Genomic DNA, 26,856 nt, shown 5'->3' with positions numbered 1-26,856 from the left:
GGAACTGCTCCAAAAAATAGAAATGGAAGGAAAACGTCCAAACTCATTTTAGGAGGCCAGCATTACCTTGATGCCAAAACCAGACAAAGACCCCACCAAAAAGGAGAATTATAGATCCATATCCCTGATGAACATGGATGCAAAAATGCTCACCAAAATACTAGCCAATAGGATCCAACAGTACATTAAAAGGATTATTCAGCACGACCAAGTAGGATTTATTCCTGGACTGCAAGGTTGCTTCAACACCCACAAATCAGTCAATGGGATACAATACATTAATAAAAGAAAGAACAAGACGCGTATGACACTCCCAATAGATGCTGAAAAGGCATTTGACAAAGTACAGCATACTTCCTTGATCAAAAACTCTTCACACTGTAGGGATAGAGGGTACATACTTCAATATTATCAAAGCCATTTATGAAAAACTCACAGTGCATAACGTACTCAATGGGGAAAAACTGAGAACTTTTCCCCTAAGGTCAGGAACATCGCAGGGATATCCACGATCACCCCCCTGCTATTCGACACAGTACTGGAAGTCCTAGCCTCAGCAATCAGACAACAAAGAGAAATAAAAGGCATCCGAAATGACAAAGAAGTCAAACTCTCACTCTTTGCCAGTGATATGATACCTTATGTGGAAAACCCCAAGACTCCACTCCAAAACTGCTAGAACTCGCACAGGAATTCAGTAAAGTGGCAAGTATAAAATCAATGCACAGAAATCAGTTGCATTGCTATATACCAACAAAAAGACAGAAGAAGAGAAATTAAGGAGTCAATCCCACTTATAATCACAACCAAAACCCTAAGATACCTGGGAATAAATCTAACTAAAGAGGCAGAGAATCTGTACTCAGAAAACTATAGAATACTCATGAAAGAAATTGAGGAAGCCACAAAGAAATGCAAAAGTGTTCTGTGCTCATGGATTGGAAGGATAAATATTGTGAAAATGTCTATGCTACCTAGAGCAATCTACACATTTATTGCAATTTCTATTAAAATACCATCAACTTTTTTCACAGAAATGGGACAAATAATCCCCAAATTTGTTTGGAACCAGAAAAGAACCCAAACAGCCAGAGGAATGTTGAAAAAGAAAACCAAGGTTGGTGGCAACACAATTCCAGACTTCAAGCTCTATTATAATGCTATAATCATCAAGACAGTATGGTGCTGGCCCAAAACCAGACACGTAGATCAATGGAACACAATAGAGAGCCCAGAAATAGACCCTCAACTCTATGGTCAACTAAACTTTGACAAAGCGGCAAAGAATGTCCAATGGAAAAAAGACAGTCTCCTCAACAAATGGTGTTGGGAAAATTGGGCAGCCACATGCAGAGAAATGAAACTGGACCATTTCCTTACACCACACACGAAAATAGACTCAAACTGGATGAAGGACCTCAACGTGAGAAAGGAATCCATCAAAATCCTAGAGGAGAACACAGGCAACAACTTCTTTGACATCAGCTGCAGCAACTACTTCCTAGGAACATCGCCAAAGGCAAGGGAAGCAAGAGCAAAAATGAATTATTGGGACTTCATCAAGGTCAAAAGCTTCTGCACAGCAAAGGAAACAGCTAGCAAAACCAAAAGACAACTGACAGAATGGGAGAAGATATTTGCAAAGAAGATATCAGATAAAGGGCTAGTATCCAAAATCTATAAAGAACTTATCAAACTCAACACCCAAAGAACAAATAATCCAATCAAGAAATGGGCAAGGACATGAACAGATGTTTCCGCAAAGAACACATCCAGATGGCCAACAGACACATGAAAAAGTGCTCCACATCACTCGGCGTCGGGGAAATACAAATGTAAACCACAATGAAATGCCGCCTCACACCAGGGAGAATGGCAAAAACTAACAAGTCAGGAAATGACAGATGCGGGTGAGGATGTGGAGAAAAGGGGAACCCTCCTACACTGTTGGTGGGAATGCAAGCAGGTGCAACCACGCTGGAAAACAGCATGGAGGTTCCTCAAAAAGTTGAAAATAGAGCTACCTACAACCCAACAATTGGACTCCTGGGTATTTACCTAAAGATACAAATGTAGTGATCCAAAGGGGCACGAGCACCCGATTGTATACCACAGCCATGTCCACAATAGCGAAACTATGAAAAGAACCCAGATGTCCATCAATAGATGAATGAATAAAAAAGATGTGAGATATATATATATATATATATATATATATATATATATATATATGCACACACACACACACACACACAGATACACACACACACACTGGAATACTATGCAGACATCAAAAGAAATGAAATCTTGTCATTTGCAACCACCTGGATGGAACTAGAGGGTATTATGCTTAGCAAAAGAAGTCAATCAGAGAAAGACAATTATCATATAATCTCCCTGATTTGAGGAAGTTGAGAGGCAAGGTGGGTGGTTTGGGGGTAGGAAAAGAATAAATGAAACAAGATGGGATCGGGAGAGAGACAAAACATAAAGCGGCTCTTAATCTCACAAAACAAACTGAGGATTGCCGGGGAGACGGGGTAGGGAGATGGAGGTGGGCTAATGGGCATGGGGGAAGGTATGTGCTGTGGTGAGTGCTATGAAGTGTGTAAACCTGGGGATTCACAGACCTGTACCCGTGGGGCTTAATACATTATATGTTAATTAAAAATTAAAATAAATACTCATGAGACATTAGATTTTTCTGCCATGAGATACATGTGTCAGCTGGCACTAGAGTGACCCTCCTCCTTTCATACACATTGCAGGCAGCTGTCCTGTCAGGGTCACCCGTGGTGAGGCTACTACCATGGGCCACATATGTCTAGAAGAACTCTGTGCTCCCAGCGTCCCCTTGAATCTTCTCAGTCTCAAGAAGGACACAGAGAGACAGTTGACTCAATGCTTCCCTAGTGTCCTACTGTTCCACCTCCTGAGGATAAGTCACTAATCCAGTCCAGTGAACACTTTCCCATTTCTGTTCTCCTTCCAGGTTTCCACACTGCTGCTCACTTTCAACACTTTCATGTTTCCAGACGTCAGCTGTGGTTTTCTGAGCAAAGGAGTGTCCTACTCCTGGTGTAATGAGGACTTAGGCAGGGTTTCAACACAGGCACAGTTGAGCTCTGGGATTCTTTGGCTGTAGACATATGGGCAGGGTTCCTGGAATTAGTGTGTTTCTATGTGGGACTGGATGTCTGCGGGCTTTGAGCTCCACAGCACAGCAATCAGTGGACAGGGAGGGTGGAGGGAGAGCAAGTGCGCACTCTGGCTTCTGATGCTGCCAAACCTTGGCTGCTTGTGGCCAATAGTGCAGGGTGATGTCTCCCAGCCTGTCCCTGGGCACCCAACCCTGAGCCCTGCCTCCTCTATGTCCCCTGGCAGACTGAATAGAAATGCCTGGGGATGGAAAGTTGGCGGGGGCCGGGGCGCCTGGGTGGCTCAGTCCTTTAAGCATCTGCCTTGAACTCAGGTTCAAGGTCCTATATCTCATGGTCCTAGGATCCAGTCCTACATTGGGCTATCTGCTCAGTGGGGAGTGTGCTGCTCCATCTGACCTTCCCCCCTCTCATGCTCTGCCTCTCTACCTCTCTCAAAAAAAGAAATAAAATCTTAAAAAAAAAAACAAAATGTTGGCAGGGGTGCTCACTCCCCTTGCCCCTGATTTGGCCTTTGCTGCTTAGTTCTCCAACACTTTCCAATATTTAATAATGAATAACACTGGGGTTGAAACAGACTGTGGTGATAGGGATTTCAGGATAAGACTTACTCTTTGTCATAGACAGAGTAAGGAAATGGGTTTATGACAGCATTAGAATCTCTGGATGTCCACAAGTAGGCTTTTGCAACTGGAAGGGACATCCTCAGGAAGAGGTCCCATTTTGGTCACCACCCTTGTCCTACGTGGCCACCAGGGGGCGGTCTCCCTGGAGAGGCGCTTCCCTAGGCCACCCTTCAACCTGATCCTGCTTTCTGTTTCCTTTCAGCCACAGCTGCTATGCCATCACATTGGATGGATATCGGAGCAAAGCCTCTCTAGCTGGTGGTTCTGTAAAACCTAGGGATTTCATTGCATTTTTGTCTTCTACTTGCTTTCTTGTGCTGTTCCTTAGGAAGACCTTTAAGCTGAGATGACAGCAGAATGGAAAGCTGTTGTGTGAACAGGCTGAGAGGTCAAGAGAGTGAATGCCAAGGGTGCTGTGGGGACTTCTGCCTTGGCGAGGAAGGTAACTGTTAGGCAGGGGAATGTGTTCTGGAATGAGGGTTGGGGGAGGGTAGAGGGCAGGGTGGGAGCCAGAAGGTTAAGGAAATAGCATGTTCTTCTGCACTTCCAACTAGGTATTTATTCTTGACTCTCAGATGTTCGTAGAAGCCACAATCTCATCACTGGTGATAAATAAAAACCCTTCTTGGCAATGGGGATGAATGGGTCCGCCTTTTCTAGAATTGACAACAGAAGTCCAGTTTGGGAGGCTGCCTCCTTTGCAAGTCAGGTACTGAAATGTAGGACACACTGTTCCCACGAATTTTGTAGGAGGACGCAAACAATATTCTCCTATATAGCTGTCAGAATTAAAATAAGATGACTGCTACCATATTGATGCCGTTCCCTATGGAAGATGCACGCTAGGTGCCTTTCAGCGCATGAGTTCAGTGAATATTCACGCTATTTTGTCATAATTGTTAAATCTGTTTTTACTCCTGAATTACGCACAACTCACTATTGCTCCATGGATTTCCATGATTCATGTATTTTCAGCTGATTTGACCAATGATTTCTCATTGCTGTAGATATGAGGAGAGGGAATACCTGACCCAGCTTCCCACCCTCATTTTTGAAGAGAGTGTGTCAGTCCTTATGTGCATGAGAATCTTGTGATGTGGATATCCACCAAACATTGTGGTATTCCGAACATGAGGAAATACTAGCAGCGAGCAACATAGTAGAATTCTTACCATATAAAACTCTCTAGAAACAGCAATGGCGTATAATGTCGCTGTAGGAAACAGTGTCACAAGGAGTACTTAGGGAACCTAACTAATGAAGCCGATAATTCCAGGAAACATGATCTTATCCGTAGTAATAGATAATTTGATGAAGGATTGAATGAGTTATCCATTCCTGCCAAGTGAATTCTTAAAGCCAAGCAGCTCGCTGATATGCAAGGTAATAAGAACCAAGACAGGAGAAACCACCGTCAGTAGTTCAGTCATGATGCAAAATAAATATAAGATTAAACATATTAACATGATTTGCAGAATATCGAATCCATGAAATCATGCAGGGAAAAAGAAATGACATAAAATGGCAAACTACACCCAGAATAATGAACCCCATTATTCCCAGATCCCATGCAATATTCTTCTCCAAGTCAGACGCACTGACTTCTCTTATTCATGCTCCCACTCACTCCAGGGTGGTCTCTGCTTCTGCATTCCACCAAACCAACTCTCAGGAAGGTCAGCAAAGGCATCTGTGTTTCTGACATCGCAGGCAGTTTCAATCCACATCTTCCAGGAATCCGCTGATGGTCCTCGAAGCACATTTACTTCCTCAAAGACACTCACCAGCATCCTCTCTATCCCTGTGCTGTATGGCCAAGAGTCCACCGTCTCCTTTGTGGCTCTTCTCTCCCCTCCCTTCAATGGTTGAAGAGCCTCAGAATCAAGTTTATGTCTCTTTCTCACATGACACCATCTTCCTGCATAATCACCTCTGTTTCTGGCTTTGCCTGCTAGATGTGGACCTCAACCATGGTGTTTCTTGTCAAATACTTGCTCACCTGCCCCGGAACTGGACATACGTGCCTCCAAGTCTGCCAGTGACCTGTCAGGGGGTCCACAGATTTCTGTGTGCACTTCCTTTGTGCTTCAACCTCTCCGTTCTAGCAGCAGGTGGGAGAAGTCACTTCATTTCCTTCTTCATTAGAACACTAAGTAGGAGGATTGTTTTTAGATCCCATTCCTATGGCAACCATATTTATATATTCCTACAACCAAAGACGTAGACATCAGGATCTGTATTTATTATGTCCTGTAAGCTAAGGTCAACATGCAAGTTGTCTTAGAGAAAGTCAGTTGTCATTTCCAATGTTAATGCAGTATGATGGTAAATACATTCTGCTGTTCAATTTCCAACGGAGTTACACAATCAGACCTGGTGTGCCTCTTTGAAAACCCTTTTGTACTTAAAGTTCCATAAAAAAAGATAAACCGATTATATATTAAAAATATATTTTATTATATTCTGCTATGTAAAGGTGCACATCATGTTATATGAAAACTGAATCTTATCAATATTTACATAAATAAATATTTAAATAGATAAATAGACATGATCAAGGTCATCTGTAAGTGACTACTGCTTGTAGAGTTGACATGTTCTGAAAACACTTGACAAATTGACTGTGTTCTTGTATTCGCGACAGCAGAAGTGAGAGTCTCTGACACGGCAGAACTCCGGAATGTGTGATGTTATTTGTCAGAAGGAATGGTTTCCATGTTGAAAGGGGTGTCAGTTCCCGCTCCTTAGTCTCTTATGCAAGGCTGTTGATGCATACAAGGGTTTCATGATCTCTGCTCGGACCATCTCCCAGGCACAAGGGCTGTATTGCTTCTCTTGCAGATAGAGGGAGATTCTCTGGAAGTAGTTCCTCACGATGGAGTCCCCATTCACAAGGGGCATCTCTCCCACCCCCGCCTCCTGCAGGGGACAAGCTTCCAGGAGGCCCAGCTGCTCAGAAAGTCCCGAGCACAATTCCCCCAGGAGGGTCGCATTCCAGGGAGCAGGTGAGGCCTCTGTGCAGAAGAGGTGGAAGGTCTTCTGGTTCATCACATGGACGACAGAGAGGGCTTGAGCCTTCTGCAGCTGCTTGCCATCAAACACCTCCTGGGGGAAGCCAAAGTCGTTTGTGTACTTGTCACAGGAGCTAGCAGACAGTCTCCTCATTTGTCTCAGGAGCATCAAGGCCCTCCAGTGCAGCAGGCCGTGGTCCTGAGGCAGGTCACATCCCAGAGAGCCGAGGGAGTGGCAGCTGAGCACCACCAGGGCCACCAAGAAGGAACAGGGCAGGGCCATCGGGGATCCTGCAGATGCTGTTGGCCTAGATGGAGTGGGCACGTCTGGGACCTGTGGCTCTAGCTTCTCTGAACATCTTCTCTTGTGCGTGAGGCTTAAGTAGGGGACATAGGAGTTTTCAATTTCTGAACGTTTCCTTACTTTCTACTTCTCTTTTTCCTTTCCCTTCTACACTTTCTACTGGGGAGTAGAGCATGGGTTTCTCAACTGTTTCTTTTTCCTATTGCCATCTCCTGTCACAGGCTTTTGAATATTTATGTAATTGAACCTTCCAACAAAACATGGTAACACGGATCTAGAGTCTATATTGTTATGTATTTATAGCTCTGCTTTATAGATTGAAAAGGACAGAGTTCATTTTACTCTGTTTAATTCAGAATTAAGATTGACTAATAATTTCAACTGAAAGCTGTATTTTAAAGCTACTTATTCTTTACTGGATACCTGAATATGATGAGTGACTTCTACATTTTTCTTACTTAAATGGACATATAAAAGTACAATGCAAATTAAGTATTTCTAGAAAGACAATACTATCGCTGTCCTTAGATATTAAGAATCAATCCAAATTGCTAACAGCCAATGACTTTTTCCATTATTTATTGGATGTTTGTTTTTAGTGTACTGTATTTTAGTATGGCCTCAAGGAGAAAATGATTTGTAACCTCACTTGGTGCTAGATACTCATCAAGTTATTCTCATATATTTTTTCTATTTAGTACCAGATAGAATTCCTGATTCGATGAATATATTTTGAAGAATTAAATGATTATGTAGAATCTATTTGTATTTGATTTCCAAAGCCCGCATCAAAAGAAGGCTCAAACACCAGCAACTTCTGCAAGACAGCCCATGGCCTGTTGAAGCCTTATTCCAAACCTTAGAACTGCTTGTTACATTGTTGGAAGCAATTGGAACAAGTGTTCCCTCTGGTGGGGGGATGCTGAAATGTGGGAGAGACCTTGCAGCTCCAGAGCAGGAAGGATGGGGGAAAAACTCTGGACCTTGTGCTCCCTTTTACTAGGAACGTAAGTGCTCTTTTTTTTAAAAAAAAGGGTATTTTTGTTGAATTTCATGGCTTATAATACTAGCAGAGTCTGTTCATTCCAGGAAAGTTTTTGTTTGTGTTTGTTTGTGTTTTTTTGCTTGCTCTGGAGGAAAATCTCCCACCAGGGGACAGATTTCTACATACAACATAAACCTGTGTGCAGACCTGGTCACTGTCTAGCCCACCTTGCCCCTCGCTGGCAGCCTCCCCTGTAAAGACTGTGACGGGCCACAGAACAGCAGCCTCCTGCTCCTATCTCCTCTCTGCTCCTGCCACTGTGATATCACTGCAGTGGGGACATTCCCTCAGGTCAACAGTGGTCACCAGGAGAAAAGAAAACAACAAGGCTTCTGCTAGGAGAGTTTGGAAAAAACCTGGAAATTTCAAACAACTTTTGTTCTTCTTTGTGGCTTTGTAATCGGAAGTAAAAGGGCCAGACAGAAACCACAAGGGAAAAGGGAGCAGCTGTGTGAATGGGCAGGAGAGGCTCCTGAGGAGGGAGGGAGGAGGGGGAGCTCACAGGAGGTTTCTACACTGGGGGAGAGGGAAACACTGTGATTGGAGAGTGAAAGGATGGGATCTCGGAGGGCTTGGAGGAAGGGGAAATGTGCTGTACCAGAACATATCGAGTATGCGGACATAGGTACAGTGTATATGTATACATATTACATTATTGTGTAACTAATTGCATTCAATGGATAGGCCACCTGTTCCAAACGGGTATTTTAATTTATTTTTTTTCACAACGATATTTTGGATGATCAGCCCTTTGCAGTCAGTTATACGGAAAAGGCTAAGAGAAGATCACTTTTTAGGGAAAACATAAGAATATCGTCTCCATCTGTTAAACTCTCACTCAGTGGAAGATACTAGATGCTTTGAAATGTGCTACTTCATTATCACAACAGCTCTAGGAATATTTCCACCCCACTTTACATCTGGGGAAACTGAGCTGCTAAGTGTTCAAGTGAGGTTTTCGCGATCAAACAACGAGGTGGAAGCAGAATCCAGATGCAGGGCACAGTCCTGTAGCCCATGTGATAAATTCCTGCCTGAGGTACCTCTTGGGAAATCCTGAAAGTTCTCTTCTTCCACACTTCCTGGAGATCATTCTTCCCCGGTCTCGTCCCACCTGCACTGGCTGCCCCAACTCTGTGCCCCTGACAGGCTCCCCTTCTCCTTCTCAGCCTTAAAAGTTAAAGGTTCTCTGAAGCTTTAGGACATCTTCTCATTCCACACTCACATCAGACAGAAGGACTTTCAGTACCGTGCCTCGATTTCCTAATATGCAAGAGACTTTGCAATTTCATGTCTCCAGGACGTGCATTGTTGGAGAGTCCAGACTCACCCCTGCATCTCCAGTGGGAAGTCTGCTGTACCCTCTCTCTGACTTCCCTCCCTCAGGCTACTGGTCGCAGAGCCCCTTGGCATCTACCGTCTGAAGAGGTAGACTCAGACGATTCTGGAGTGATAGCTTTCCCCCTCCCTCTGCTGGCAAAGCCAGCAGATTTCCCTCTGCTCTTCACAGGGGGAGCCTAGCGGAGAATCCAAAGGTCCAACTCACAAACCTGTGGGCTCCACCAACTAGGGAGGCCTGGACGTTGTAAGTGTCCAGTGGAAGCACACAGAGCCTCGAACCAAGCTTCCGTAATAGTTCAAGTTCCTACCAATGCCTGCTCCTGGCGAGTGTGACTGTCTGAGTGCTACTTTTTCTCCTGGTACCAGCAATGAGACTGGCCCTGGGACCACAGCTGTGAGTGGATCTAAGAAGAATTGTTGTTTTCCGTCTTCTTGCATTTGGGGCTTGTTGGTTTTGTTCTTGTTGCTGCAGCTGTGAGGTCAGGAAAAACGTTCCAACTGGTTCAGTGTTGATCCAGAAACCAGAGGATCCTGCAATACGTGAACATGTGAACGACTTCAGGCTAGCTCTGTCCTGCGGACGGAGGCCCTTTGAGACAGTCCTGTCACAGACACATCTGAACCACAATGCTGAGTAAGTAATTTAACTCAACACATCATATGGCTGAAGCAGAAAGAGGAGTCCTTAGAAAGATGGAACTCATGGGTATGTGACTTAGTGTTGTAGGTCAAGAGTATCATTTCCAGGTCCCTTTCCTGCTTTCTTCCTTTTTATCATTTCCCTTTCCTTATGTCTTCATTTGAATAGGAAGAGATGGGTCGCCTGATTTTGACTCACACTCCTTCCCAGGCAGTGACTCTGTTTCTTCTCTCTCAGATGGAGATGGATTTGCTGGAAGCACGTCTTCAAGGCCAGGGCAAGGCCCTCAAACCCAGGGGAGACTCCCCCACTCCCATCGCAGGTACCACACAGGTGTCAGGATTCTGGCTGCCCCAGCAGGGACGGGTCAGGCAGCAAATGGCGGCGCCCTGTGAGGAAGAGGGTGAAGGTCAGCTGAGGCATCTCGTGGAGGACAGACTTGGCATGGCCCTCCTGGAACTGGCAGCCATGCACCTTGTCCCAGAGGAGCTGTCCCTGGTTCAGGAGAAGGGACTGATGCTCCTCCTCTGTGTCAGAAGCAACAGGCCCACTTGTGAAGCTGCCTGGGGCCAAGAGGCAGCTCACAGCCCAGAGCTGAGAGGCTGCCACGGGGAACCAGTAGGAGTCCTGCAGAGGGGCTGGGCGCTGCACATGAGGGCTTCAGGTAGCCTGGCGGACCAGTGGGGGGCGCCCTGGCCCCCAGTTCATCTTCAGTTTTTTCTATTCATGAGTCTTCAATAGAAGAGGGCAGTTTTCATTTGCAGAATGTTCCCATGCACTTTTCATTTTTATTTGCTTTTCTTTAAATATGCTTTACATGGATTAGAAGACATTAGAAGCCGTCACCCATTTCAATTATTTTTTCATTTTTCCATGGAAGTTTAATTAGCCCAAAGAAGGTAACTCTCCCAGATGTATATTCTATCTATCGTCACTAGCTTCTTGTCTGTTCCTCACCTTCCTCCGCTGCCAATATTGTTTCTGGTGAGTAATTCAGTCAAAACAGCTGGTCCCCATGGTCACAACCCTTCTACTTCCCTGCTTCATGGACCCTTTCCATGCACCCGTTGCTATGATGCAATTCCCTGCAGCGTTTCTCGGCTTTGACATAGACTCTTAACCAATACTCACTCCTATGCTACTGCCTTAGGGCCATCCCACCTTTGTTTGCAGTGTGGCTCTTCTCTCCCTTAACCAGGGGAGGTTTGAGGCACCATTTCTCATTCTACGCTCTCCTCCCAGGCAACCGCTTCCCTCCCTGGGCTTTACGTGAATGGAATGACTTGTAAGTGGCAGGACCAAGGATCTCTTTTGTTTGTTTTGATTTGTTTTGTTTAAAGATTTTATTTATTTATATGACACAGAGAGAGAGAGACAGCGAGCACAAGCAGGGGGAGTGTGAGAGGGAGAAGCAGACTCCCAGCTGAACAGGGAACTCAACACAGGGCTTGATCCCAAGACCCCAGCATCATGACCTGAGCCAAAGGCAGACATTTAACAAGCTGAGCCACTTGGGTGCCCCTGAAAGATCCATTTTGTAAAGAATATTCGCACTTGGGTGTCTACCATTGTGATGTAGATCATATCTGGTGCTTTTCATTCTACTTCCTGACATTTCGCTTCCTATTCTAATTACAGAATTCATATTTTCCCTTCTTCACACTCTTCCCTTTAATATAACTGATATTACTTCACTACGAGTATTGTTCTGAGGATAGTTTTCCTACAAAATCCAAGATACTCACACAGCATTGGACTTGTGAAATCTGCCTTTCCTGTGACGACAGCATGCAAAGTGACTTCCAGGAAGTCCATGCGATTACTTCTAATGTGAAAACGAAATAACGACTGAGTGAGTTGTATAATCCGTTCTTTCATCAGGTTGTAATCAGACTTGTTGTCTGCTTCAATAAGAAACAAACGCAAGAAGTTTTCTATAGAAACATTTAATGAACAGAAAAAAGAATTTAATAAACGTAAGACATATATAATTCTCTTAACCACAAAGGGAAGGTACACGTAAGATAATACAATAAAACATAACTTAAATCTTACAAATAGTGAAATAAATAAATAGTTAAATAGGCAGATAGCATGGTCATCTGAAAGTGATAGGTGTTTGTAGCGTTGACTTCATGTTGCTTAATACTCCTGAACACATGTGACAAACTGATTCAGTTCATGTCCTGATGACAGCAGAAATGAGAGTCTTTGACACTACAGGACACATGGGAGTGTGACATTATTATTCAGAGAGAACCATTTCGATGTTGAAAGGGGTGTCACTTCCCGCTCTTTAGTCTCTTATGCAAGGCTGTTGATGCATACAAGGGTTTCATGATCTCTGCTCGGACCATCTCCCAGGCACAAGGGCTGTATTGCTTCTCTTGCAGATAGAGGGAGATTCTTTGGAAGTAGTTCCTCACGATGGAGTCCCCTTTCACAAGGGGCATCTCTCCCACCCCCGCCTCCTGCAGGGGACAGGCTTCCAGGAGGCCCAGCTGCTCAGAAAGTCCTGAGCACAATTCCTCCAGGAGGGTCGTGTTCCAAGGAGCAGGTGAGGCCTCTGTGCAGAAGAGGTGGAAGGTCTTCTGGTTCATCACATGGACGACAGAGAGGGCTTGAGCCTTCTGCAGCTGCTTGCCGTCAAACACCTCCTGGGGGAAGCCAAAGTCGTTTGTGTACTTGTCACAGGAGCTAGCAGACAGTCTCCTCATTTGTCTCAGGAGCATCAAGGCCCTCCAGTGCAGCAGGCCGTGGTCCTGAGGCAGGTCACATCCCAGAGAGCCAAGGGAGTGGCAGCTGAGCACCACCAGGGCCACCAAGAAGGAACAGGGCAGGGCCATCGGGGATCCTGCAGATGCTGTTGGCCTAGATGGAGTGGGCACGTCTGGGACCTGTGGCTCTAACTTCTCTGAACATCTTCTCTTGTGAGTGAGGCTTAAGTAGGGTACATAGGAGTTTTCAATTTCTGAACGTTTCCCTTACTTTCTACTTCTCTTTTTACTTTCCTTTCTACACTTTCTACTTGGGTTTGGAGCATGGGTTTCTCAACCATATTTTACTTTCGTTAAGTATTATCCTTGCCTCCAGAATCTTTTTGGATGTTTTTTAATTGCATCTTCCAAGAAAACTTAATAGCCAAGAGACACAGTATATATCGTTATATATTGTATTTTTATCTTTGCTTTAAGGTAAAAAAAAAAGTGTAACGTTTATCCAATTCAGGGTCCAGAATGACTAAAAATTTTAAGCCAATAGTTATATTTTAAAGCTATGGATGCTTATGTATATAAGTAAATTTGATGAGTGACTAATAATTTCTTTACATGTATACAGTGTAGTATATGGAGTCCATATGCAAATTAACAATTTGTAAAAGGACATAATGATTTTGGTGTACCTGAACATTTCCAATCGATCCAGATTGCTAAATGCAAGTGAAACTGGAATTATTTACTTAACATGTGTTTTTAGTGTACTGAATAAGAATGTTACCTCATATGACAAAATCATTTTTTTACGATTTTATTTATTTATTTGACAGAGAGATAGACACAGAGAGACTACAAGTAGACAGAGCATCAGGTAGACAGAGAGGGAGAAGCAGGTTCCCACCAGGCAGGATGCCTGGTGTGCGGCTCCATCCGAGGACCCTGGGATCCCATGTCCTGAGCTGAAAGTAGCAGCCCAGGCACCACGATTAAAGCATTAACTTCATCTGCTACTAAGTACTCGAAGTTATTATCAAAATATTTTTTTCTGTCTAACACTAGATAGTTACTGAGGTGTTGAATGAGTTTTGTAGAGCTAAATCATAAAATGTACTGTATTTGTGTTTTCATTTCCAGAGCCTGCATCACAACAGGCCTCCAACATCGGCAATGGCCACAAGACACCACTGGCCGCTCATCAGTAGGAAAGATCACCTGTCCAGGTAAGACTCTGAGACAGAGGAAATGATGGAGGGAAACTCCTACAATCTTAAGGGATTCCTGTTATTCTGAGATTTGTCACACTGACCTTGCAGACAGTTTGTGTCCTCCAAGAATTCTGTGCCATTGCTTCTTATGTAATATCCAAGAAAACCCAATGAAAGACAATAAATACCAAGGTTTTGTGAGAGCGCTCCAAGGCATTGCAAGTGCCCCCAGCAGGAAGCCTGATTCTTGTCTGGGAAGAGGAGGTGTCAAGGTTCTAATTCCAGATGACTGGATTTTCGCAGCAGCACCTCACTGACAAGGTAGTTATCACCTCTACTAACCTCATTCCTCTGGAGTGACTGAGTGTCCTCCACCCAGGCTCTCCTGGGCTCACTCCTGAGGACAGGTTCACCATGCCTGGAGGACTCTAGATTCCCCTACTGTGCAGGGGCTGGTTTCCTTGTTAGCAAAGCACTTACTGCCCCTAGATCCTTGCCCATGCCCTTGCCCTTTCCTCTGGAGTGTTTGTGTCTGGGACCCTCTCAGTGCTCACCTCCTCCTCAGACGCTGAGGCTGAACATTTGTGTTCTCCAAGTAGAGGAAGGACTGATTATAGTCATTTCACCTTGAATATGGGAATATATTTATTGTGCCATCACAACTCTTAAGTTTCCGGTTTTTCATTGTTTCAAAGTAAGCTCCACACACAGGGTGGACCCTCACGTGGGGCTTGAACTCACAGTCTGACATCAAGACCTGAAGTTAGAGTGAGAGCCAGATCCTCTACCAACTGAGCCACCCAGGATCCCCCATGGTGCAAATTTTTCTGAAACTACGGAACACATGTTATGACAAAAATTTCTGAGCAGAGCACAGGGGATTCACTGACTGGGTCTCTCAGGAGAAACTTCCATCAAAGAAAGTAATGACTTTCACTAGCTCATTCAGACTCTGTGTTTCCAGTAGGCAGCTTCGCCTAGTCTTCTGTCTGGTGCTCAGAATGCAGGGGGTGAGGCTCAGGCTATGGCGTCAGGGACAAACCACCTTGTTGCCTTTCCTTATTCATGGCGTTGCATTTTCATCTTAAGTAAGAACAACAAAGAGAAATTGAATAACTTAGTATTGCCACATGCTTTACTGGACGTACTCTGACTTGCTGGTCCTGATCATGTTCTACATCGTCATGAGGATCACACAGAGGGAAGGAAGAGAAAGGCCAAGGGGCTGCCTGTTTTCTCTATCATTTTTAAGACATTAGTTTTTCTGTTTCTCATGTCAACTTTCCTCGAAAGCAAAACATGGCAGCTGTGTGTAGGGGAGGGGGGAAGAAAACTGTTATGTCCGAACATCACAAAAGTGAAAGAGTGGCCTGTATGCTGAGAAAATGACAGAGTGTATGACAGCCAGATTTGTTGCAGCAACATTGGAGATGAGCAGCTCTGGCAGACGGGGGTAATGAAGGCTGTCCTGAGTTATTGCAAGTTAGGAGTATGGCTGCCTCAGCCAGAGGATCCCAGGAGACCAAATCTTGGGTCCCCATGAGGCTCTCAACTCTACAAGAGGGGCCACCTCATTTTCCTTTCCTTCAGTCCACATGTACTCAGCTCTGAGGAGAGATGAGAGGAATCACACCAACCAGCTCACAAGAGACTGGCAACCAGGACTCCAGGTGCTCACCCTCTCTGGAAGGAGACAGGATCCTCACCCTGCCTGAGAGCTCTACCTACCTGATAAGTCCACTCAGGCCCAGAAAAGATTGCCTGAGAAATCCATGATTAAGACAAGGGGAACTGAAAGATCCTACATGATTCTGCTCTGCACCTGGATTAGAATAAGGATGAGGATCTTTTAAGATGATAACACTAAAGCTGATTGCAGTCTAACCCTTCTGAGATCCTGGAAACCATTACATCTGTCTTCTCAGAAACCCCATTTGGATTCCATTTATTTATGAAGGTGTTTGGAGAGAAACAGAAACCCAGAGGGAGAATTATTCAGACGAACCAATATCCAAGGTGGAGCACAAAGGAGTTGTGAGATAATGGCTGGTCTGGAAGCAGCTGTTAAAAGATGTGAAGAATAGAAATGGACAGAGGATTTGAGACCCAGGAGAGGCCATGGCATGAAATCAGTCAGGTGAGAGGGTGAGGGATCAAGGATTCTAGATTGCAATGTAGATGCCAAAGGCCTGTTGTCTGTGGCTGTGTGTGGCAATAGGGGGTGTGGGAGGAGTCAACTGCATGACTGACTTGAAGTTCCTAAGACAAGTTGGCAGGATCCCTTTTAAATACTCATGAGAGTGGGAAGGAGTCAAGATGGCAGAGAAGTAACAGGCTGAGATGACATCAGGTAGCAGGACATCAACTAGATAGTTTATCAAACCATTCCGAACACCTACATTCTAACAGAAGATCGAAGACAAGAAGAGCAGCAATTCTAGAAACAGAAAATCGACCACTTTCTGAAAGGTGGGACCTGTGGAGAAGTGAATCCAAAGCGACAGGAAGATAGACTGCAGGGGGATGGTCTGGCTTCCTGCAAGCAGCGGAGCAATGGAGCACAAAATCAGAACTTTAAAAAGTCTGTTCCACTGAAGGATATTGCTCCAGAGGGTAAGCCAGGGTGAAACCCACAGGGCGAAGTGTGGTCTCAGGTCCTGCGGGGTAACAGAAGGGTCGGGGGTGTTTGAGTGTCACAGAGCTCCCAGGTATTAGAGCGGGAAAGCTGGTTACAGGGAATGAGCCGAGGAGTGAGCTCTCAACTCAGAGTTACCTTATACTGTGATCCGTGGCATAGGCAGGGCCCTCCTCTGTGAGCAGGGACCCCACAAGATCCTGAGAGACCCCCGGAGGAGTGCAGGAATCTGCTGGATTTGGAGACTCCAGGTGGGGCTGTGTGCCAGAGACGCTTGGTCACAGGTTGGGGGAGCTCAGAGCGCGGACAGAGGCCAGGGAGATGGGAGTGATTCAGCACTTTTCTCCAAGAGTGCACTGAGGAGTGGGGCCCCGAGCTCTCGGCTGCTAAGGGCCAGAGTTTGGGAGGCCATCATTTTCATGCCATCCTCCAGAACTCTATGGAAACCGTTCAGGGAACAAAAGCTCCGAAGGGGAACCCGAAAGGATTACTTAGCCCGGCCTCTGGTAAGGGCGGTGCAATTCTGCCTCGGGCAAAGACACTTGAGAATCACTACAACAGACCCCTCCCCCAGAAGATCAGCAAGAAATTCAGCCAAGACCAAGTTCACTTACCAAGGAGAACAGCGGAATTCCAGAGGAGGAACAAGCAAAGCACGGAATTTATGGCTTTCTCCCCATGATTCTTTAGTCTTGTAAAGTTAATTAATTTTTTTTAATTTTATTTTTTAAGCTAAATTTTTTAACCTTTACTCTATTCTCTTTTAACTTTTTAAACGAGTTTATCTTAACAATACCTTTCATTTAAAAAATGTTTTTTTAACCTTCATTATTGTACTCATATTTTATCCTTCATTGTATCTGTCTTTTTTGTTTGTATACACATAGGAATTTTTCTTTTAAAAATTTTGGAATACAACTTCTTCTAATAAGTCAAAATATACCCTATATCTAGCACAGGTCTTTGCTCTACTCTCCACTTATCTTATCAACTCCTTTTTAGAAATTTTTTTTATAAACTTCTATCTTTATAGTCTTATTCCATCCCTTCATCGTGCTTACCCTTATTATGTGTGTGTTTATTTTTTTTCATTCTTTAAAATTTTGGGAGATAGTCTCTTTTAAGAGACTAAAATATTCACCAAGAACAGCGGAATTCCAGAGGAGAAAGCAAATCTTATTTGGACAAAATGACAAGGCAGAAAAACTCACCACAGAAAAAAGAACAAGAGGCAGTACCAAAGGCTGGGGACCTAATCAATACGGACATTGGTAATATGACAGATCTAGAGTTCAGCATGACAATTCTCAAGGTTCTAGCCGGGCTCGAAAAAGGCATAGAAGATATTAGAGAAACACTCTCCGGAGAGATAAAAGCCCTTTCTGAAGAAATAAAAGAACTAAAATCTAACCAAGTTGAAATCAAAAAGCTATCAATGAGGTGCAATTAAAAATGGAAGCTCTCACTGCTAGGATAAATGAGGCAGAAGAAAGAATTAGTGACATAGAAGACCAAATGACAGACAATAAAGGAGCTGAGCAAAAGAGAGACAAACAAATACAGGACCACGAGGAGAGAATTCGAGAGATAAGCAACACCATAAGACGACACAACATTAGAATAATTGGGATTCCAGAAGAAGAAGAAAGAGAGAGGGGAGCAGAAGGTATATTGGAGACAATTATTGGAGAGAATTTCCCCAATATGGCAAAGGGAACAAACATCAAAATCCAGGAGATGCTAAGAACGCCCCTCAAAATCAATAAAAATAGGTCCACACCTCGTCACATGATAATAAAATTTACAAGTCTTAGCGACAAAGAGAAAATCCTGAAAGCAGCCCGGGAAAAGAAGTCTGTAACATACAAGGGTAAAAACATTAGATTGGCAGCGGACCTATCCACAGAGACCTGGCAGGCCAGAAAGAACGGGCATGATCTATTCAGAGCACTAAACGAGAAAAACATGCAGCCAAGAATACTATATCCGGCTAGGCTATCATTGAAAATAGAAGGAGAGATAAAGAGCTTCCAGGACAAACAAAAGCTGAAAGAATTTGCAAACACCAAACCAGCTCTACAGGAAATATTGAAAGGGGTGCTCTAAGCAAAGAGAGACCCTAAAAGTAGTAGATCAGAAAGAAACAGAGACAATATACAGTAACAGTCACCTTACAGGCAATACAATGGCAATAAATTCATATCTCTCAATAGTTACCCTGAATGTTAATGGGCTAAATGCCGCAATCAAAAGACACAGGGTATCAGAATGGATAAAAAAACAAAACCCATCCATATGCTGCCTACAAGAAACTCATTTTAGACCCGAAGACACCTCCAGATTTAAAGTGAGGGGGTGGAAAACAATGTACCATGCTAATGGACATCAGAAGAAGGCTGGGGTGGCTATCCTTATATCAGATCAATTAGATTTTACACTAAAGACTATAATAAGAGATGAGGAAGGACACTATATCATACTCAAAGGGTCTGTCCAACAAGAAGACCGAACAATCTTAAATATCTATGCCCCTAACATGGGAGCAGACAACTATATAAACCAATTAATTACAAAATCAAAGAAATACATCAACAGTAATACAATAATAGCAGGGGACTTTAACACTCCCCTCACTGAAATGGACAGATCATCTAAGCAAAAGATCAACAAGGAAATAAAGGCCTTAAATGACACACTGGGTCAGATGAACATCACAGATATCTTCAGAACATTCCATCCCAAAGCAACAGAATATACATTCTTCTCTAGTGCACATGGAACATTCTCCAGAATAGACCACATCCTGGGTCATAAATCAGGTCTCAACTGGTATCAAAAGATTGGGATCATTCCCTGCATATTTACAGACCACAATGCTCTGAAGCTAGAACTCAATCACAAGAGGAAATTTGGAAAGAATGCAAATACATGGAGACTAAAGAGCATCCTTCTAAAAAATGAATGGGTCAACCAGGAAATTAAAGAAGAATTGAAAAAATTCATGGAAACAAATGATAATGAAAACACAACGGTTCAAAATCTGTGGGACACAACAAAGGCAGTCCTGAGAGGAAAATATATAGCGGTACAAGCCCTTCTCAAGAAACAAGAAAGGTCTCATATACACAACCTAACCCTACACCTAAAGGAGCTGGAGAGAGAACAACAAAGAAAGCCTAAACCCAGCAGGAGAAGAGAAATCATAAAGATCAGAGCAGAAATCAATGAAATAGAAACTAAAAAAACAATAAAACAAATCAATGAAACTAGGAGCTGGTTCTTTGAAAGAATTAATAAGACTGACAAACCGCTGGCCAGACTTATCAAAAAGAAAAGAGAAAGGACCCAAATAAATAAAATCACGAATGAAAGAGGAGAGATCACAACCAACACCAAAGAAATACAAACAATTATAAGAACATACTACAAGCAACTCTACGCCAACAAATTTGACAATCTGGAAGAAATGGATACATTTCTAGAGACATATAAACTACCACAACTGAACCAGGAAGAAAGAAAAAACCTGAACAGACCCATAACCAGTAAGGAGATTGAAACAGTCATCAAAAATCTCCAAACAAACGAAAGTCTAGGACCAGACAGCTTCCCAGGGGAATTCTACCAAACATTTAAAGAAGAATTAATTCCTATTCTCCTGAAACTGTTCCAAAAAATAGAAATGGAAGGAAAACTTCCAAACTCATTTTATGAGGCCAGCATCACCTTGGTCCCAAAACCAGACAAGGATCCCACCAAAAAAGAGAATTACAGACCAATATCTTTGATGAACACAGATGTGAAAATTCTCACCAAAATACAGGCCAATAGGATCCAACAGTCCATTAAAAGGATTATTCACCACGACCAAGTGGGATTTATTCCAGGGCTGCAAGGTTGGTTCAACATCCACAAATCCATCAATGTGATACAATACATTAATAAAAGAAAGAGTAAGAACCATATGATACTCTCAATAGATGCCGAAAAAGCATTTGACAAAGTGCAGCATCCCTTCCTGATTAAAACTCTTCAAAGTGTAGGGATAGAGGGCACGTACCTCAATATTATCAAAGCCATCTATGAAAAACCCACTGCAAATATCATTCTCAATGGAGAAAAACTGAAAGCTTTTCCGCTAAGGTCAGGAACACGGCAAGGATGTCCGTTATCACCACTGCTGTTCAACATAGTCCTAGAAGTCCTAGCCTCGGCAATCAGACAACAAGAAGGAATTAAAGGCATCCAAATTGGCAAAGAAGAAGTCGAACTATCACTCTTTGCAGATGATATGATACTATATGTGGAAAACCCAAAAGGCTCCACTCCAAAACTGCTAGAACTTGTACAGGAATTCAGTAAAGTGTCAGGATATAAAACCAATGCACAGAAATCAGTCGCATTTCTTTACACTAACAACAAGGCAGAAGAAAGAGAAATTGAGGAGTCAGTCCCATTTACAATTGCACCCAAAACCATAAGATACCTAGGAATAAATCTAACCAAAGAGGCAAAGAATCTATACTCAGAAAACTGTAAAGTCCTCATGAAAGAAATTGAGGAAGACACAAAGAAATGGAAAAATATTCCATGCTCATGGATTGGAAGAACAAATATTGTGAAAATGTCTATTCTACCTAAAGCAATCTACACATTTAATGCAATCCCTATCAAAATCCCATCCATTTTTTTTAAAGAAATAGAACAAAGAATCCTAAAATTTATATGGAACCAGAAAAGACCTCGAATAGCCAAGGAATATTGAAAAAGAAAGCCAAAGTCGGTGGCATCACAATTCCAGACTTCAAGCTCTATTACAAAGCAGTCATCATCAAGACAGTATGGTACTGGCACAAAAACATACATATAGATCAATGGAACAGAATAGAGAGCCCAGAAATAGACCCTCAACTCTATGGTCAACTAATATTTGACAAAGCAGGAAGGAATGTCCATTGGAAAAAAGACAGCCTCTTCAACAAATGGTGCTGGGAAAATTGGACAGCCACATGCAGAAAAATGAAATTGGGCTATTTTCTTACACCACACATGAAAATAGACTCAAACTGGATGAAGGACCTCAATGTGAGAAAGGAATCCATCAAAATTCTTGAGGAGAATGCAGGAAGCAACCTCTTTGACCTCAACCGCAGCAACTTCTTCCTAGGAACATCGCCAAAGGCAACAGAAACAGAAGCAAGGGCAAAAATGAACTATTGGGATTTCATCAAGATCAAAAGCTTTTGCACATCAAAGGAAACAGTAAACAAAACCAAAAGACAACTGACAGAATGTGAGAAGATATTTGCAAACGACATATCAGATAAAGGGTAGTATCCAAAATCTATAAAGAGCTTAGCAAAATCAACACCCAAAGAACAAATAATCCAATCAAGAAATGGGCAGAGGACATGAACAGACATTTCTGCAAAGAAGACATCCAGATGGCCAACAGACACATGAAAAAATGCTCCACATCATTTGGCATCAGGGAAATACAAATCAAAACCACAATGAGATACCACCTCACACCAGTCAGAATGGCTAAAATTAACAAGTCAAGAAATGACAGATGCTGGCGAGGATGCGGAGAGAGGGGAACCTCCTACACTGTTGGTGGGAATGCAAGCTGGTGCAACCACTCTGGAAAACAGTGTGGAGGTTCCTCAAAAAACTGAAAATAGAGCTACCCTATGACCCAGCGATTGCACTGCTAAGTATATATCCTAAAGATACAAACGTGGTGCTCCGAAGGGGCACGTGCACCCAAATGTTTATAGCAGCAATGTCCACAATAGCCAAACTATGGAAAGAACCTAGATGTACATCAACAGATGAATGGATAAAGAAGAGGTGGTATGTATACACAATGGAATACTATGCAGCCATCAAAAAAGTGAAATCTTGACATTTGCGACGACGTGGATGAAACTAGAGGGTATCATGCTTAGCGAAATAAGTCAATCAGAGGAAGACAACTATCATATGATCTCTTTGATATGAGGAAGTGGAGATGCAATGTGGGGGGATTGGGGGGAGGTAGGAAAAGAAAAAAATGAAAAGATGGGATTGGGAGGGAGAGAAACCATAAAAGACTCAATCTCAAAAAACAGACTGAGGGTTGCTGGGGGGAGGGGGGACGGGAGAGGGTGGTGGGGATATGGACATTGGGTAGGGTATGTGCTTTGATGAGTGCTGTGAAATGTGTAACCCTGGCGATTCACAGACCTGTACCCCTGGGGAAAAAAATAAATTATATGTTTATTAAAAATAGATAGATTATGTTAATAAAAAAAAAAAAGAAATGCCTGGGAATGGAAAGTTGGAGGGGGTCGTGGCTCAGTCCTTTAAGCATCTGCCTTGAGCTCAGGTCATCATCTCATGGTCCTAGGATCGAGTCCTACATTAGGCTACCTGCTCAGTGGGGAGTGTGCTTCTCCATCTAACCTTCCCCCCTCTCATGCTCTGCCTCTCTGCCTCTCTCAAATAAAGAAATAAAATCTTAAAAAAAATATTGGCAGGGGTGCTCACTCCCCGCACCCCTGCATTTGGCCTTTGGTGCTTGGTTCTCCAACACTTTCCAGTATTTAATAATCAAGAACATTGGGATTGAAACCGACTATGGCTATAGGGATTTTCAGGACAAGACTCACGCTTTGTTATAGACAGAGTAAGGGAACGGGTTTATGACAGCATTAGAATCTCTGGATGTCCACAAGTAGGCTTTATGTAGCTGGAAGGGACATTCTCAGAAGAGGTCCCATTTTGGTCACCACCCTTGTCCCACGTGGCCACCAGGGGGCGGTCTCCTAGAGGGAGCTTCCCTAGGCCACCCTTCAACCTGATCCTGCTTTCTGTTTCCTTTCAGCCACAGTTGCTATTCCATCACATTGGATGGAAATCCCAGCAAAGCCTCTCTAGCAGGTGGTTCTGCAAAACCTAGAGATTTCATTGCATTTTTGCCTTCTACTTGCTTTCTTCTGCTGCTCCTTCGGAAAACTTTAAGCTGAGATGACAGCAGAACAAAAAGCTGTTGTGTGAACAGGCTGAGAGGTCAAGAGAGTGAATGCCAAGGGTGCTGTGGGGACTTCTGCCTTGGCGAGGAAGGTAACCGTTAGACAGGGGAATGCGTTCTGCAATGAAGGTTGGGGGAGGGTAGAGGGCAGGGTGGGTGCCAGAAGATTAAAAAAATAGCATGTTCTTCTACACTTCCACCTAGATATTTATTTTTGACCCTCAGATGTTCGTAGAAGCCACCGTCTCATCACTGGTGATAAATAAAAACGTTTCTTGGCAATGGGGGATGAATGGGTCAGCCTTTTCTAGAATTCACAACAGAATTCCAGTTTGGGAGGCTGCCTCCTTTGCAAGTCAGGTACTGAAGTGTAGGACACATTGTTCCCACCAATTTTGTAGGAGGAGACCAACAATATTCTCATATACAGCTGTCAGAATTAAGATAAGACGATTGCTACCGGGCGCCTGGGTGGCTCAGTGGGTTAAAGCCTCTGCCTTTGGCTCAGGTCATGATCCCAGGGTCCTGGGATCGAGCCCCGCATCGGGCTCTCTGCTCAGCAGGGAGCCTGCTTCCTCCTCTCTCTCTGCCTGCCTCTCTGCCTACTTGTGATCTCTGTCTGTCAAATAAATAAATAAAAACATTTAAAAAAAAAAGACGATTGCTACCTTATTTATGCCATTCCCTATGGAAGATGCATTGCTAGGTGCCTTTCAGTGCATGAGTTCAGTGAATATTCACGCTCTTCTGTCATAATTGTTAAATCTGTTTTTACTCCTGAATTATGCACAACTCACTATTGCTCCATGGATTTCCATGACTCATGTATTTTCAGCTGGTTTGACCAAAGATTTTTCATTGCTCTAAATATTAGAAGAGCGAATGCCTGACCCAACTTCCCACCCTTATTTTTGAAGAGAATCTGTCAGTGTTTATGTGCATGAGAATCTTGTGATGTAGATATCCACCAAACATTGTTGTATTCTGAAAATGAAGAAATACTAGCAGCGAGCAACAGAGAAGAATTCTTACTATATCAAACTGTCTAGAAAACAGCAATGGGGTATTTTGCCGCTTTAGTAAACAAGGTCACAAGGAGGGGTTAAGTAATCTAATTAATGATGCCAAATAATTCCGAGAAACATGATCTTATCCGTAGTAATAAATAATTTGATGAAGGATTGAATGAGTTATCCATTCCTGCCAAGTGAATTCTTAAAGCCGAGCAGCTCACGGATGTACAAGGAAGTAAGAACCAAGACAGGATAAACCACCATCAGTAGTTCAGTCATAATGAAAAATAAACACAACATTAAACATATTAATATGATTTGCAGAACATCAATTGCATCAAATCACGCAGGGAAAAAGAAATGACATAAAAGGGCAAACTATGCCCAGAATAACGAACCCCATTATTCCCAGATTCCATACAATATTCTTCTCCAAGTCAGACGCACTGACTTCTCTTATTCATGCTCCCACCCACTCCAGGGTGGTCTCTGCTTATGCATTCCACCAAACCGACTCTCAGGAAGGTCAGCAAAGGCACCTGTGCTTCTGACATCGCAGGCAGTTTCAATCCACATCTTCCAGGAATCTGCTGATGGTCTTCGAAGCACAATTACTTCCTTAAAAACACTCACCAGCATCCTCTCTTATCCCTGTACTGTATGGCCAAGAGTCCACCATCTCCTTTGTGGCTCTTCTCTCCCCTCCATTCAATGGTTGAAGAGCCTCAGAATCAAGTTTATGTCTCTTTCTCACATGACACGGTCTGCCTCCGTGACCTCTGTTTCTGGCTTTGCCTGCTAGACGTGGACGTCAGTTATGGCGTTTCTTGTCAAATGCCAGCTCACCTGCCCCGGAAGCTGGACATACGTGCCTCCATGTCTGCCAGTGACCTGTCGAGAGGTCCACAGATTTTCTGTGTGCACTTCTTTTGTGCTTCAACCTCTCTGTTCAGGCAGCTGGTGAGAGAAGTCACTTCCTTTCCTTCTTCATTAGTACACTAGGTAGGAGGATTGTTTTTAGATCCCATCCCTACAGCAACCATATTTATATATTCCTACAACCAAAGACGTAGACATCAGGATCTGTATTATTATGTCCTATAGCCTAAGGTCAACATGCAAGTTGTCTTAGAGAAAGTCAGTTGTTATTTTCAACGTTAATGCAGTATGATGGTAAATGCATTCTGCTGTCCACTTTCCAATGAAGGTACACAATCAGACATGGTGTTCTTGTTTGAAAACACTTTTGTCCTTAAAGTTCCATAAAGAAAAAATGATATACTGATTACATATTAAAAATATATTTTATTATATTCTGCTATGTAAAGGTGCACATCATGTTATATGAAAACTGAATCTTATCAATATTTACATAAATAAATATTTAAATAGATAAATAGAAATGATCAAGGTCATCTGTAAGTGACTACTGCTTGTAGAGTTGACATGTTCTGAAAACACTTGACAAATTGACTGTGTTCATGTCTTCGAGACAGCAGAAATGAGGGTCTCCGACATGGCAGAACTCCGGAATGTGTGATGTTATCAATCAGAGGGAATCATTTCCCTGTTGAAAGGGGTGTCACTTCTTTCTCCTTACTCTTTCTTGCAAGGCTGTTGATGCATACAAGGGTTTCATGATCTCTGCTCGGACCATCTCCCAGGCACAAGGGCTGTATTGCTTCTCTTGCAGTTAGAGGGAGATTCTCTGGAAGTAGTTCCCCAGGATGGAGTCCCCATTCACAAGGGGCATCTCTCCCACCCCCGCTTCCTGCAGGGGACAGGCTTCCAGGAGGCCCAGCCGCTCAGAAAGTCCCGAGCACAATTCCCCCAGGAGGGTCGCATTCCAGGGAGCAGGTGAGGCCTCTTTGCAGAAGAGGTGGAAGGTCTTCTGGTTCGTCACATGGACGACAGAGAGGGCCTGAGCCTTCTGCAGCTGCTTGCCGTCAAACACCTCCTGGGGGAAGCCAAAGTCATTTGTGTACTTGTCACAGGAGCTAGCAGACAGTCTCCTCATTTGTCGCAGGAGCATCAAGGCCCTCCAGTGCAGCAGGCCGTGGTCCTGAGGCAGGTCACATCCCAGAGAGCCGAGGGAGTGGCAGCTGAGCACCACCAGGGCCACCAAGAAGGAGCAGGGTAGGGCCAT

The 26,856-nt window shown here is 43.5% G+C and overlaps 3 protein-coding genes across 3 annotated transcripts; all 3 read right to left on the bottom strand.

The window, feature by feature from the left end:
• Positions 1-6,514: 6,514 nt before the first annotated feature.
• On the bottom strand, positions 6,515-7,174 carry LOC308353357 (interferon alpha-1/2-like; the record flags this gene model as incomplete). The annotated part of the gene is made up of 1 exon (XM_080820201.1): positions 6,515-7,174. The coding sequence occupies exon 1, from the start codon at positions 7,076-7,078 to the stop codon at positions 6,515-6,517; it is 564 nt and encodes a 187-aa protein (XP_080676327.1). The 5' UTR covers positions 7,079-7,174.
• Positions 7,175-12,407: 5,233 nt separating this feature from the next.
• On the bottom strand, positions 12,408-13,067 carry LOC308353355 (interferon alpha-1/2-like; the record flags this gene model as incomplete). The annotated part of the gene is made up of 1 exon (XM_080820199.1): positions 12,408-13,067. Exon 1 carries the CDS (start codon positions 12,969-12,971, stop codon positions 12,408-12,410), a length of 564 nt encoding a protein of 187 aa, XP_080676325.1. The 5' UTR covers positions 12,972-13,067.
• Positions 13,068-26,403: 13,336 nt separating this feature from the next.
• LOC308353109 (interferon alpha-1/2-like) lies at positions 26,404-26,856 on the bottom strand (the record flags this gene model as incomplete). Its single annotated transcript, XM_080819796.1, has 1 exon — positions 26,404-26,856. The coding sequence occupies one exon, from the start codon at positions 26,854-26,856 to the stop codon at positions 26,404-26,406; it is 453 nt and encodes a 150-aa protein (XP_080675922.1).

The sequence above is a fragment of the Martes martes genome (genome assembly GCF_963455335.1).
Source record: "Martes martes genome assembly, chromosome: 12".
NCBI classification, from domain to species: domain Eukaryota; kingdom Metazoa; phylum Chordata; class Mammalia; order Carnivora; family Mustelidae; genus Martes; species Martes martes.
This window is presented reverse-complemented; position numbering and strand designations above follow the sequence as displayed.